The 14,112-nt window shown below is 38.3% G+C and overlaps 1 protein-coding gene across 3 annotated transcripts in view; it reads right to left on the reverse strand.

Annotated features, from left to right (window-relative positions):
* Positions 1 to 14,112, reverse strand: part of TTC17 (tetratricopeptide repeat domain 17) — a 142,263-nt gene that overhangs the window by 56,052 nt on the left and 72,099 nt on the right. For all 3 annotated transcript variants that reach the window (XM_008001222.3, XM_073017201.1, XM_008001243.3), the window contains exon 17: positions 2,126 to 2,296. In XM_008001222.3, coding sequence (XP_007999413.1) covers positions 2,126 to 2,296 — 171 coding nt within the window. The remainder of the gene's footprint in view (positions 1 to 2,125; positions 2,297 to 14,112) is intronic.

Below are 14,112 nucleotides of genomic sequence, written 5' to 3' on the forward strand. Positions count from 1 at the left end.
CCAGCACTTTGGGAGGCCGAGGCAGGTGGATTGCCTGAGCTCAGGAGTTTGAGACCAGCCTGGGCAACACAGTGAAACCTCATCTGTACTAAAATACAAAAAAATTAAGCTGGGTGTGGTGGCATGTGACTGTAATTGCAGTTACTTGGGAGGCTGAGGCAGGAGAACTGCTTGAACCCAGGAGGTGGAGGTTGCAGTGAGCCAAGACCACGCCATTGCACTCCAGCCTGGGTGACAGAGCAAGACTCCTTCTCAAAAATATAAAAAAAGATTACCACCACAGGGCCTTGGGCATTTCTGTTTTGAGTCCTAGGGTTCTCTTGAAAAAGCAGTCATCTGGTTTTAAGTCGATTGGAAAGCTGCAGATACGCTTATGATTTAACATATAAGCAATGACATAAAATTTCAAGCCAGTAATCAGAAAGCACAAAAGACTTAGATTAAATCACTCAGATTAAGGTAGGTAGGGAAATCATTCTCTTCTGAGCAGAAAACAATAATCATAAGTATTCGTTGCCACCAGTGGTGTTCTTCCTTTTTCTAGCTGGGTCAGTATAGCAAGAGAAAACTGGGAACTCTGAGTAGATAACCTAGAAAAGCAAACAGGGAACCTTTCCTGTAACAATTCTTGTGCAAATATATTACGGCTCCCTTGAACTGAACAGATGTTTACTGATCATGTACTATGTGTATGTGCCTGTAAAGACTTTGACTCCTGAAGTTGCAGTTATACCTATGTTCATAGAACATTTACTGGGTTCTGAGTACCAGGCACTAAAATAAATGCTTCACCAAGTTATTTCATTTAAATACTCAAAACCACTCTATAAAGCATTTTTGTTGGTTTGTTTTTAAATAAATGAGGTAAGAAAGGCTCAGGAAGATTAAGTAACTTGCAAATCTGATCAGATCTACATTTTAGAAACAACTCTTTGGACGTACAAAAAATTAGTAACACTGGTTGTTTCCACTTTTAAAATTCTGTATTGATTACACGTATTATCTTTCTTCACATACAGATTAAAATAAAAGACTAGATTTAGAGAGCCAAATTGAGACGCTACTGCAATAGTGCAGGCAGAAATGAAGAAAGTCTGAATTCAAGCAGTGGCAGAGGGAATGAATGAAGAGATACAGATGCAACAGGTCTGAGAGATTGACTGGATACAGTGGTGTCTGGGTGAGTTGTGATGTTGTTAACAGAGATCAGGAATGTAGAAATTAGAAGTATTTCAGAAAATAGGGCCAATATGAGGAGAAGTTCAATTCTGGATATGTTACATTTAAGTGCCTATGGCACATCCAGATGAAGAGTACACTTAAAAAAAAAAAAAAAAGTAGAAATAAGATCTGGAGTTGTAGAGAATGTCTTAGCTGAAATATAGGTCTGGAGTCATTGGTGTAGTCAAGGGTATTTGAATCACCAAGAGATAATACATAGAAGGACGAGAATAGAAGGTCAAAGTCAGGATCCTGGATAACCCAACAAATAAAGGGCAGAATAAAGAGTAAGTGAAAGAAATTTTAAAAGATGGTGTGTGGATAGAAGAAAGCCAAGAGAAAGTGATATTCCAGAAGCCAAGAGGAAAGAAGAGAGTTTCAAGAAGTGGGGAGGAGTTATGCATAGTTCCACGTACAGTAAAGTGGTCAAGTGGGTGAATACTAAAAAGAAGTCATGCATTTTGGCAGTTCTGATAATCTAAGCAAGAACCATTTAGTACAATATAGCTCAAAATGTGGTCATAAAATGGAACCTTGGGAGAGGGCGTAATAGGTAAGCCCATTATTCCAAATCTTCATATTTTATTGGGTTAGTGTAAAAGCAACTTATGTTCCTTTTACAATGATTTACTCAATATACTAGTAACATTAAGAAGACTGATACATAAACAAATCAGATTTGTTCTAGCAACAGAAGACACTGAAGTAGAGAACAAAGAAAGTGTGAAGAACACTTTCACACTATAGTTTGTCTTCTGCCTCACCACCTAGGGGTCACCCTCATGATGCTACAATATGATTGTTAAAAGAAGAAAACAAATTCTTAAAAGTAGAGAAAAGCCTAAGTTTAAAGCTTGAGAGTTGATTTTTCCCCAGAAGCACAGCTTAGGTCAAATCAACTTACTTTCAAGTCTAAGGGCATCTGAGTCCCTCCCTGAATTCTCAACAGAGAACACAGGGTCCTCCTCTGTTCCTCTCTCAGAGGGCTCTTCTTCAGCAGCATCCAGTGACTGTGAGTTGTCAAAATATTTCTGTTTGTCATGGCTGTTGTCCAGGGTTTTCTCATGACAATTACCTCAATGACAAGAGACACAGATACAGCACATTAGAAATCTCTCTCTTGTGTAGCACTATAGTACAAGATCCTAAAATATCAAGAAGAGCAAAAATGTGACAATGCTGGTTTTTCTTCAGCAGAACATACAAAAATCAGTGAGCTGCAGCACCCAAAGCCAGATCATTACTGTGATTCAAGATTTTGCAATGAAGTTCAAGTTTCAGCTGTAGGCTATTGTCAAGTATTTGGGAGGATAAAAACAACTGTAACAACAAAGATTAAGCCCCAAGACCTTGTTCCATTCATAACGGCCATGAAATATTTTCTTGAAGTTAGAAATATCATCAAAAAGTTTTCCTTCTATCTGTGAGAAAGGACAGGTTAATACCTGGATAAGTCTGAGATAAATAATAGCAGAGAAAAATACTATTTTTGCATCATGGCTTAAAATGAGATATATCAAAAGATGACAAATTATTAAAAACTAAAAGCCAAAGAATTAAAGGGAGATGATGGCAGAAAGTCAACAATTAAGACTGCAATGTAACATTTGGAAATGTTTTGCAATGCTTCTTTTGGAAAACAAGTTCTGGTCATGTCAATAAAAATAACTTTTGGCACATATAGTGGGAATGACCTCTACAGCGACTTTTACCTATGAGTCAAAGGATTTTGATCCTATTAAGAGTTTTGTGTTAGTATGAACCAAAACCCCCACTATTCAGCTCTACCTGATGGTCATTCTCTGGGTAGGAGAGTATGTTACCAGATAGTTGTATCTAATATGGCAGCAATCTGACTGACATCTGTCCCTCCTTTGACTACCCTTGGTTAGTTCTAGCTGATCTGGCAAGCTGAATAGCTATCCTCTTTGCCCGCTGTGTTCCATGGACATTGTCAATGAAAATGCATTTCCAATGGAGAATCACAGCTTTCCTGTTAAAGGAAAATTCTTTGGTTAAGAGTGTACAAGTAGCTGCTCTCCTTTACCAGAACATTCAAACACACTCTAAGTTTATTCTTTAGAGAATGTTGTCTCAAAGATAGACCTATCTATCTATCTATCTATCTATCTATCTATCTATCTATCCATCCTTCTATCAATCAATCAATCATCTTATCTATATGTACAGATTCACCAAATGAAGCTCTCTCTACATGAATGGAAACACAAGATGTCTCTTTCTTGACTGATGGCTCTCTTAGATTTCACAATTTATGGAAGTACTTCTAATGCCATCTCCCTTACTGTGCCAAGAAAATGTAATGGACTCAAAGCCTTTTCCAACTTAATGACTTTAGAGTAAGGGAACCACATGCTTAGAGAGTCACTTTCTATTTTCCACTTTTACACTATTATACATTGGAGGCTACCATATTTAACAAGACTATGTCAGAAATTGAGGATTCTTTTAAGAGTTTCAGCTCTCAAGATATTGACAAACAACTTGGGGAGACAATAAATACAAGACAACAAAGAATACTTGTTCCAAATAAGTGCTTCAGAGAATAAGCTTAGAACTCGAATTTTAAAGAATAGGCAGGTCTTATAGAAGGGGAACTACAGGAAATAGAAGAAATATTTTTTGAGAGCTTTATATTTTTTCCTCCACTTTACCCTCATAAAAACCGTGTGCATCTTCATTTCACGAATGAGGAAACTGATTCTCAGTGAAATAAAGTAACTTGCCTAAAGTCAAAAGTAGTAGATCTGAGATCTGGATCAGGTTTATCTTATTACAAGGCTTCTAGGCTTCCCCCTGGTCAGTAGGGAAGGCAGCATTCTAGGCAAGGAAGAATAAAGTGTTGGGCAAAGCAACAGGGACAGAAATTCTCATTTGTGTTTGGCAGCAGTGAAAAGTACAGCTTGATAAAGACTGAGTGTGGTGTGTGTGTGTGTGCGCGCCTGCCCATGGAGGGCTAATGGGAAAGAAGCCACGAGCAAGGGGTGTGTGTGTGTGTGTGTGTGCATGTCCGCCCATGGAGGGCTAATGGGAAAGAAGTCATGAGCAATGGTAGTTGCTTTCTTTCTCCAGATTCTCCTATGACAGGACAGAGGTTGTTAATTTGCCCTCACTTCTGTTTTCACCATCTGGTATGTGTAGTTAAGTCAGGGGAGCTAAACATAAGAGCATTAAAATAAAACAGAATAATGACATCAACCAACTCTGCACACCCAATTGAGTATAATTTATTATGAAGAACATCACACTTCTCAGAGACAATTCTTAATTGGGATATAAATAAGCATGACTATTAAAAGCAAAGAGGAAATAATTATGACAATGATGCTGATTAAAGCATTCTTCACATTGACTGACACAGGTTGTATAAAACATTATAAAAGCAAAGGACAAACCTTTAATACTAGAACCCAGTGAAATTCTGTGTTTTCTGAAGTTGATTTCCTCCTTCAACATTTGATTCTCTTCTGTTTCTCTCCCACCCTCTGCCCACAGTAAAAATTTAATTGGTCTCATCTTTTTAAACGTATGCAATACGAAAAAATACCTTGTAGGTAATTTATAAAATATTGTGTGCACAAGGGACCCTGAAGCTAAATTACTCCTTCTGCATGACCTCAAACTCAGACATCTTGTGCAAGCCAAGTGCATTCTAAGAATGTCTTGTCCTCAAATTCAGGAAATTGGGGCCAACATCTCTCAGAAGGAGACGAGAAGAATCAGGGAGGAGAACAGGAGGAATAAAAAAAGAATAAGAGGTTTGTGTTAGGGTATTTCTTAGAAGTAGGCATCAAAATGATCACATAAAAGCTACATGCTTTAAGATTAGAATTGGGAATACTAACTTTCTTACAATAAACTATTAAAAACAGACCAGTTTGGCCAGGTGTGGTGGCTCGCGCCTGTAATTCCAGCACTTTGGGAGGCTGAGGCACGAGTATCATGAGATCAAGAGATTGAGACCATCCTGGTCAACATGGTGAAAACCTGTCTCTACTAAAAATATAAAAATTAGCTGGGCTTGGTGGCGCATGCCTGTAGCCCCAGCTACTCAGGAGGCTGAGGCAGGAGAATCACTTGAACCTGGGAGGCGGAGGTTGCGGTGAGCTGAGACTGCGCCACTGCACTCCAACCTGGTGACAGAGTGAGATTTCTTCTCAAAACAAAACAAAACACCCAAAAAACCAACAACAACAACAAAAAAACCAGACCAGTTTAGGATTCTGATATGATTTGCATACATAGTTTGGCGACAGTTGCATTGCCTAATTTTTAAAATTACTCCTTCCAGTTTCTAAGGGTAAATGAAGTATTTCAGAAGAACTTAAAATTTCTCTTCTTTAGACTACAGTATAGGTCTGCTCCAGCTCAAAGGGGAACTAAAAAAAGTTGCCTTTGTGGAAAAATATTGCCTGTTTTCCTGGCAGAGGTCGGAATGATGTTCTCATTAAAGAAACACAGGAAAATATTGGAGAAGGAAAAATGGAAAGATACCTGGAAAGTAGCAAGTCATCTTCTATACATAAGACTTATTTTTTGCTGACACAAAATGGGGAGATTCTATGACTTACACTAACCTTGAGAGGTATGATTTTTCTTTAAAGGAACAACACTATTTAAATCAAATGCTTTAGGTAACAAGGTCCCAGGTGAAAACGGAAAACACTTTTCTGTGTAATGCTGTTACTTGCTTGCAAAGCATTTAGCATCTAATTCAAATCCTGGCAGTTTGGTTTTTCTTAGAAGTAAGAGACTACAAGACTATCAACTAAGTGTAAAACTCCAAAAAGGGTATTTCTGATTCTGGAACTACTATGAGATCCTAGTATATTAACATTCTTTTCTACACTTAAAGTATCTCCTGCATAAATAGGGTTATTAATACTAACCTATCCTACAAGGGTGTTTGGAAAAACAACTACATATTTAATATACCTTGTCAAAGTAAAGTCTCCTGAGGGGTAAAGGCACAACTTACCATGTCGCCAAACAGTTTTTCAAAGTATACTAAGGTCTCAGGATCTCCTATCTTCTCATCTTAATTGTTTACAAATTGCTAGAAGATTATTTTCCACTTTCCAATTAGAGTTGGGTAAACACATATTTATTAAAAAGAATTCTTACCTTCTAAATCTCATATATTGGTAGAGATTCCTGGTTGGGTAACTTAGGATGCTTTTTGGTTAGTTATAATAAAGAAATGCCACAAATGAATTGAGAGGCATCAAAACTTGGTAAGAGCCAAGTAACTAAAGCCAGCACCAATGATAAGATCATGTGGTTCTTTTAGCATTAGAGCAGTGGTTATGGGTACAGACTGGGGCAAGACAAGTTACTTTTACCTTTTTGTGAATCAGTTTCCTCATCTACAAACTGAGTTTTTTGTTTTTGTTTTTTAAGAGGTGGGGGTCTCACTATGTTGCCCAGGCTAGACTTGAACTCCTGGGCTCAAGTGATCCTCTTACCAGCCTCACGGTGTGTGCCACTGCACCCGGCTGCAAATTGAGCTTAATAATAATATCCATTTCATTAGGTTGTTGAGAATTACATGCAAAGAGCCAGACCACTGCCCAGCACATGGTAAGATGCTAATATTATTAGCCCCTGACTCCCTGAAAAGCTGCACTGGAATAGTAAGTTATCCCAATGTAATCTTTTTAAAGTAAGGCCTTTTAGTTATACCCAACTCAGAATCTCTAGTATGATCAATTAACCGGCTATTAGAAATTATCAGGGTATCCATCTCACGCCAGTTAGAATGGTGATCATTAAAAAGTCAGGAAACAACAGATGTTGGAGGGGATGTGGAGAAATAGGAACACTTTTACACTGTTGGGAGTGTAAATTAGTTCAACTGAAGACAGTGTGGCGATTCCTCAACGATCTAGAACTAGAAATACCATTTGACCCAGCAATCCCATTACTGGGTATATACCCCCAAGGATTATAAATCATGCTACTATAAAGACACATGCACACGTATGTTTACTGCAGCACTATTCACAACAGCAAAGACTTGGAACCAACCCAAATGCCCATCAATGAGAGACTGGATAAAGAAAATATGGCACATATATGCCATAGAATACTATGCAGCCATAAAAAAGGATGAGTTCATAATCTTTGCATGGACATGGATGAAGCTGGAAGTCATCATTCTCCACAAACTAACACACAAAGAGAAAACCAAACACTGCAGGTTCTCACTCATAAGTGGGAACTGAACAATGAGAACATATGGAAACAGGGAGAGGACCATCACATGTCGGGGGTGGGGGGCTAGGGGAGGGGTAGCCATTAAGAGAAATACCTAATGTTGATGACGGGTTGATGAGTGCAGCAAACCACCATGGCACATGTATACGTATGTAACAAACCTGTATGTTCTGCACATGTATCCCAGAACTTAAAGTATAATAATAATAATAATTAAAAAAAGAAGTTATCAAGGTATCTGTGTAATTTCAACTTTCTGTGTGTGTATGTTTGTGTGCATGTATGTAGGGGACACTGGAGGCAGCAGAGAGTCCATTTCTACCAATCTTTTAGAAGAAAGCAGCAATTAATTCAGATCAAACTCCTTAGCATATCTAAGCCCCAAATTATTTAGTATACTTAGAAATTAGTCTCACAGTCGGCTCTGTGCTCTCTAAAGGACATTTTAATAGACAGACTGCCTTACAATATGAAAAAAGGCTACAGGTACCATGTTACCTATAGTCATTTACCTCTTTGCTGTTCAATAACTCCCTCCGTCTAGGTTTTTTGTTTTGAGACAGAATTGCTCTGTCACCCAGCTGGAGTGCAGTGGCATGATCTGGGCTCACTGCAACCTCTGCCTTCCAGGCTCAAGCCATCCTCCCACCTCAGCCTCTTGAGTAGAGACAGGGTTTCAGCATGCTGCCCAGGCTGGTCTCAAACTGCAGAGCTCAAGTAATCTGCCCTCTTTGGCCTCTCAAAGTGCTGGGATTACAGGCACGAGCCACTGTGCCCAGCCCCCTCTAGTCTGTTAATCTTATTTCACTCCTTCCCCAAACATACTTTTTGCTTTCATACAGTAAATACAAGTTATATTCCTATGCAATTTATTACATAACTAATTTCTAAGACATAAATAATAAACTGATTTGTAATACGAGCCATAATTCAAAATTTAAGGCAAAGATGTTATAAAAGTGGTCTTTGTGAAACAGTGGAATATTCTGTTTTCCTACCATCCCTGCTTGAACAGGCTTATATTATACTATATGGTCTCCTTTTTTCTGCCTTTCAGAAAAGTTACCCTACAGGAAGCATTCTGATATATTCAATTAAAGTACCTAGGTGGAAAATACAGACAACATCACCCTTTTAACAGGTATGAGTGACTTTTTATATAGTATTTTCTCCTTACCTTTCTACCCAACTGCACTCAAAATTATGCAGTTAAAAATGATTTCTTTTGGAAATAGGTAGCTTAGAAACACATGGTGACTGTTTCCTTTTATTATAATTTAAGCTACCTAATAACACTATTTCGTATTTATCTTTAGTAAAATATAATCTGTCTTTTAGAAGAGATAGCAAAATGCCATGAACAAAAATATATCTTTCAGTTGTTCACCACTGTCATACAAAATTACTTAAAAATATTACCAGGAAGCTTTTACTACAGGTGACATGTGGGACTTCGGTACCACACAGAGTAACAGGTATAGCTGAGGAAGAAGGAGACCTTACTGGGAATAGATACCTTTATGATTTTCACCTCCAGCGGTTATAACAGAGTCTAAAAGACCTTTTACCAAGAGGAACACTTCCATGGTATAAATTCAAATCCTGCCTCAGTTGCAGCCTTACTGTACAAACTTGGGCAAATCAATTTACATCTCTGTGTCTAGGATGTTTTACTCTGAAAGGGAGAGACAAACTACTGTCCTACTGTCAGAGGATTCTTGGGAAACATCGTTAATGAAACCACTGCTAATGTAAGCATACAGAACCTGAATCTGGGTGAAACCTAGGTTGCCGATGACTGCATCTGAGAGACAAACGAAGATGCCTCACCTCCTCTGCTCTGTTTTATCCTCTATTTGGAAAAGAAAAAATAAGTGATTTGAAAAGAAATAATGGCTCCTTAGACCTGTTCTCATTCAGTAATTACTGCTGAATGAAATTCTTTGCAGAATGTTTTAAAATAATGGTTACGTACTGACTGACCTCAAAAGTACAATGGCAGAGAGAAAACAGACCATATTAAAGACTTGAAATCAGCACTCTCTCCTGGTGAGGTGATTAAGTCAGAAGAGTTTACAGGAAAAAAAAAAAAAAAGGAAAGAAAGAAAAGTATGTGATTCCCAAATATGAGTGTGTGTGTGTGTGTGTGTATGTGTGTGTGTGTGTGTGTGTGTGTGTGTGTGTGTTTCCCTTTTACTACATATCCTGGAGTTGAATTCTATCCTGGGAAATATTCTGTTCACACATGGTCACACCTGGAACTTGCTTTGCCCAAGAACTTAGAGCTGAATTGATTTCTGCAGACCTATATGCCTCTGCATCCCACATGCCCTGCCTCCTTTTAGAGTAGAGAAAGGAGAACTGGCTATAAATCTAGCCTCTTGGTCTTGCCATGTAGCCTTCTCTTAAATGACTAAAGCACAGGAAGCAAAGTCAGCACCAGTTGAGACACAGATACCATGACATGTAGGCTGTGTTAGAAACTATTTTAATGAAGAATCCAGGCTTTCAGCAGTTATAAGTGCTTCTAGAAAGGTAAATGATCAGATTACATATCTAAAGCAAATTTAAAATTCATTGTAAGTTTACTATGAGACTTTTCCATGCAGAAATTGTATTGAAAAATAAAATTAACAGACATAACTATTTTTTTTTTTAATTTAAATCTCTGGCTTACTTCAGCCTAGGGAACTTTTCTTTAAGCAAGATTACTGGGGAAACAAATTCAACAGACTTCCTGAGACTGACCCATAGTGTTAGTTTTCAATGAGGGTCAGGAGAGCCATTAGTTTATAACTTTCATTAAAAACAGGAGGGACTGAAGGTGGGACAATACAGGCCACTTGTTAGATGTGTTAGCTCCTAGTGGACCAGCAAGACAATACAATTCCATTTTTCTTCTCCCTCTTACAGTGGGAACTGTAGACTTTAAAGGAGATTTGTATCTACTTATGTATATTGAGGGGGGTTTCCTAGGAAAGCACTCTGGGCAAACTTTGGGTAGGTACAAGTTAATTACTCTTTATTACATTTAATACTTAGTTACCTGAGTAGTTCAGACTTGAAATATCATCAGTTACTTTGCCATTAAAGAATATTCTATGTGCTAAATGTTGGGGGGAAGAGCATGGAATGCTTGGTGAGCTGGGGTATGCAGGTGAAAAAAGGATAGGTTTCTGTACTCAAGGAGCTATGAGAGTCTTATTAGAGAGTTGTGTGATGCACACAGATAACTAACACGGCAAGTCAAAGGAGCCAAAGGAGAGGCACAATTAAATTGTCTGATTACACATTACTTGTAATTAGGAGATCAAGTAAGGCATATGGTGGAAGTGGGTCTTGAAAGATGGGTAAAAATGGTACTTTTGTGTGTATGTGCTGTGGGAAAGAGCTGGAGAGTTATGGGATAGAGCTGCAGAAAAAAATGTGTGCTAACTCATCAAACTAGCAAAGCAGGATGTATGTAGTCAAGAAAACTACCCGCAATAGCATCATCATTTGGTGCCAAGATTTGGTACAATTTCCATGGATTCTGCAAAAGGCAGATGTCACAAAGTTCTTATAGTCAATGACTTTAAAATACAACCTATCTTTCTGATTCCATCACACACTCTTACAGTGAGTCTGCTTCACTCAATTCTTAAACTTAGAACAAGCTTACAAACAGTTGGAGGGGGCTTAGATTTCCTAGCTACCCACAACCATTAGTGTTTACCATCTGCCTCTCCTTTTTCCTGCTATGAGTGGTCACCTGCTGACGCAGAGGAAAGTGATCTAGTAGGAAAGTGATCAATAGACTTCGTTTACGTAACAAGTATGATATTTAGGCCAACCAAATGTCCTTTGCATTGGTATAGGTAATAAGTATATTTAAACCAAAGTTTTAAATATGGTATTGATGTTTAAAACTTACTAGCAAATTAGACTTGGTTTAGGTAGTAAGCATGATATTTAAACTTACCATTGGTATAGGTAATAAATTTGATATTTAAACCAACAGACCTTGTACATCGAATAACTCTCTAACAAGACTGTCCTAGCTCCCTGAGAGCAGAAACCAATCCTTAATTATGCCCAGCACTTTTTGGGCTTATTAGGCTTGCCTTTTTCCCCTAGAGCAAGGATACAGAGCAAGGCTAAGGCTAATGAAGTTACAAAGGCTATTTTGTCTTTTTTCCTCCTCAAATTAAATGAATTACAAGGACAGTATCTTCAAATGAGAACTCAAGATCCTAGTTATTCCATAATTGATCAAGATTTGAGTCTAGTAATACCTCATAGGTCCTAGATAGAAGGAAAAAGATCAAACACTAGGAAATGTCCTTTGCATTGGTAGAGGTAGCAAGTATGATATTCAAATCAAAGTTTTAAAAATCCCACTGAAGTCCCTCTATCAAACAATGTTATGAGCAGAGACTTGTGGATGGATCTCGGTAATAAAGCTTTCTAATTCCCTGATTGCAGATCCTGCCTCAAGGGTATGAAATTAAGATAGGTACTTTAATTTGAACACATCTACTTACACCTAAGTAAATATGGCCAAAGCATGATCAAGGGGAAAGTGAAAAGCACATGATGATATCATGTATTTTTGTTACATATTGTTTCCTCTTACTTTATGCCACCAAATGAAAGTCACCTGGGGGCACTCACCTCAGTGGCCACTTTGCAGGTAATAACATAGTTTCCAGGATCTTACTCAAGTCTCTCCCAACTTTCAACATTTATGGCTTTTAGCCAGTGTACTGTGAGAGGGGTGGTGAATTGATTATTAATTTGTTCATATTAGGTTTTTCTCTAGCTGTATTTCTCATCATCAAGCAAAATAGGGCTTTATTATTAGAGAGGTACAGCAGGAATCAGAAAACTTGCTTGACAGCAGTACCCCCTCAGCTGCCATGGACCTCTAGCTCTTTTTCCTGAAATGTACATAGGCAAATTGTGCTTATTACTTTCTATAATCATCTCACTGTATATTTGTGACCTGACTGGGTTATTAACAAAGCCTGACAGCTAAAGAGGATTAAAGGATGGCAAAATTTGAATGACAAATTTAGGTTTGTTCCTATAAAAGGCAACTAAACGGGAAGACAAATCCAAAGCTATGGTCTTTTCAATATCTGTGAAACATGATTTAAATTTCTCCTGCATCTTTGAAATAATAATTAAATAAACTTTGCTGGTTAGGGAAAAGTAACAGATTACTGAAATTTTCCTGGCCAAAGAGTGGCTCAGTATGAAATAAATTCAACCACTAGTAATAAATACTAGCGATGCAAGAAAACAGGGGGAGAAAAACTCAAACAGCATACACATGTACACTTACATATGGCAGGCATCCTCAGTCTTATGTGTTTTAAAATCTCACGAATGCTCTTTTCTAATGATTATCAGACTCACGGCTTTATATCCATCAGGTCATGGAACTGAGTAGAGATCACCCAATGATTAAATTTGAAAAGGGGTTTACATAGTTGGTGCTGTTTTAAAAAATAGTCTAAAACTAGGAACTCATTTCAACTGTCTCAAAGCAAACATAATTTTCTGAGGCACAAATCACTTAGAAATTTTAAAAAGAACCCGCTCTACCAACGTAGAGTAAGTTGTCTGTGTATTTTGCCAATTAGAATAATTTTTTCTTATTTTTTTTAGGAGACAGGTGTCCCATCATGTTTCCCAGGTTGGGGGCAGTGGTGTGATCAGTGCTTCATAGTTCCGGTCTCCAGTGATCCTCCCACCTCAGCTTTCTAAGTAGCTGGGACTACTGTGCACACCCCACAAGCCCAGCTAGAATCATCTTTCTGAATGGAGAAGAGTTGTATAAATGCTTGCTACCTAAGATGGCAAAGCTTAACATTATGTAAACTGAAATGTCTCCAAAACATCTACAATGATGAAGGAAAACTCAAGATTTAGACAACGTCCAATGAACTTGCCTAACTCACTACACACAAGTGTACATAACAAGAAGTCAGTCCCCTTCACTTCCTGTCAGGAGAATGAAATACAACTGCAGCAACAAACCATATTAAAAATACCTTGTTCAATGAGTAGTGGGAACTATAAAAAACAGATCCCCTCTTGCTTATAGAGCTTAGACTATCTTTCTGAGAAACGCCCTATTTCTTCAATCACCCATCAAGGTTTTCTATTATTTTATTAAAAATACACAATTAACTTTTCATGTTTCTCTTTTTTTTTTTTTTTTAGATGGAGTCTCTTGCCCAGGCTGGAGTACAGTGATGCAATCTCAGTTCATTGCAACCTCCACCTCCCGGGTTCAAGCAATTTTCCTGCCTCAGCCTCCCCAGTAGCTGGGATTACAGGCATGCACCACCACGCCCGGCTGATTTTTGTATTTTTAGTAGAGAGTGGGTTTTGCTATGTTGGCCAGGCTGGTCTCGAACTCCTGACCTCAGGTGATCTGCCCATCTCGGCCTCCCAAAGTGCTGGGGTTACAGGCGTGAAGCCATCATGCCCAGCCACCTTTTCATGTTTCTAACAAAGTTTTTTCAGAAAGCTTTCCTCATTTGTGTTCTATTATTATTATATGTTTTTTAAAGAATGATTGTTGGCCACCCGTGTGTGGCACGGCTCACACAGTGGCTCACACCTACAATCCCAGCAGGCCGCGGCGGGTGGATCACCTGAGGT

The sequence above is a fragment of the Chlorocebus sabaeus genome, chromosome 1, assembly GCF_047675955.1.
Source record: "Chlorocebus sabaeus isolate Y175 chromosome 1, mChlSab1.0.hap1, whole genome shotgun sequence".
Taxonomy (NCBI): Eukaryota; Metazoa; Chordata; class Mammalia; order Primates; family Cercopithecidae; genus Chlorocebus; species Chlorocebus sabaeus.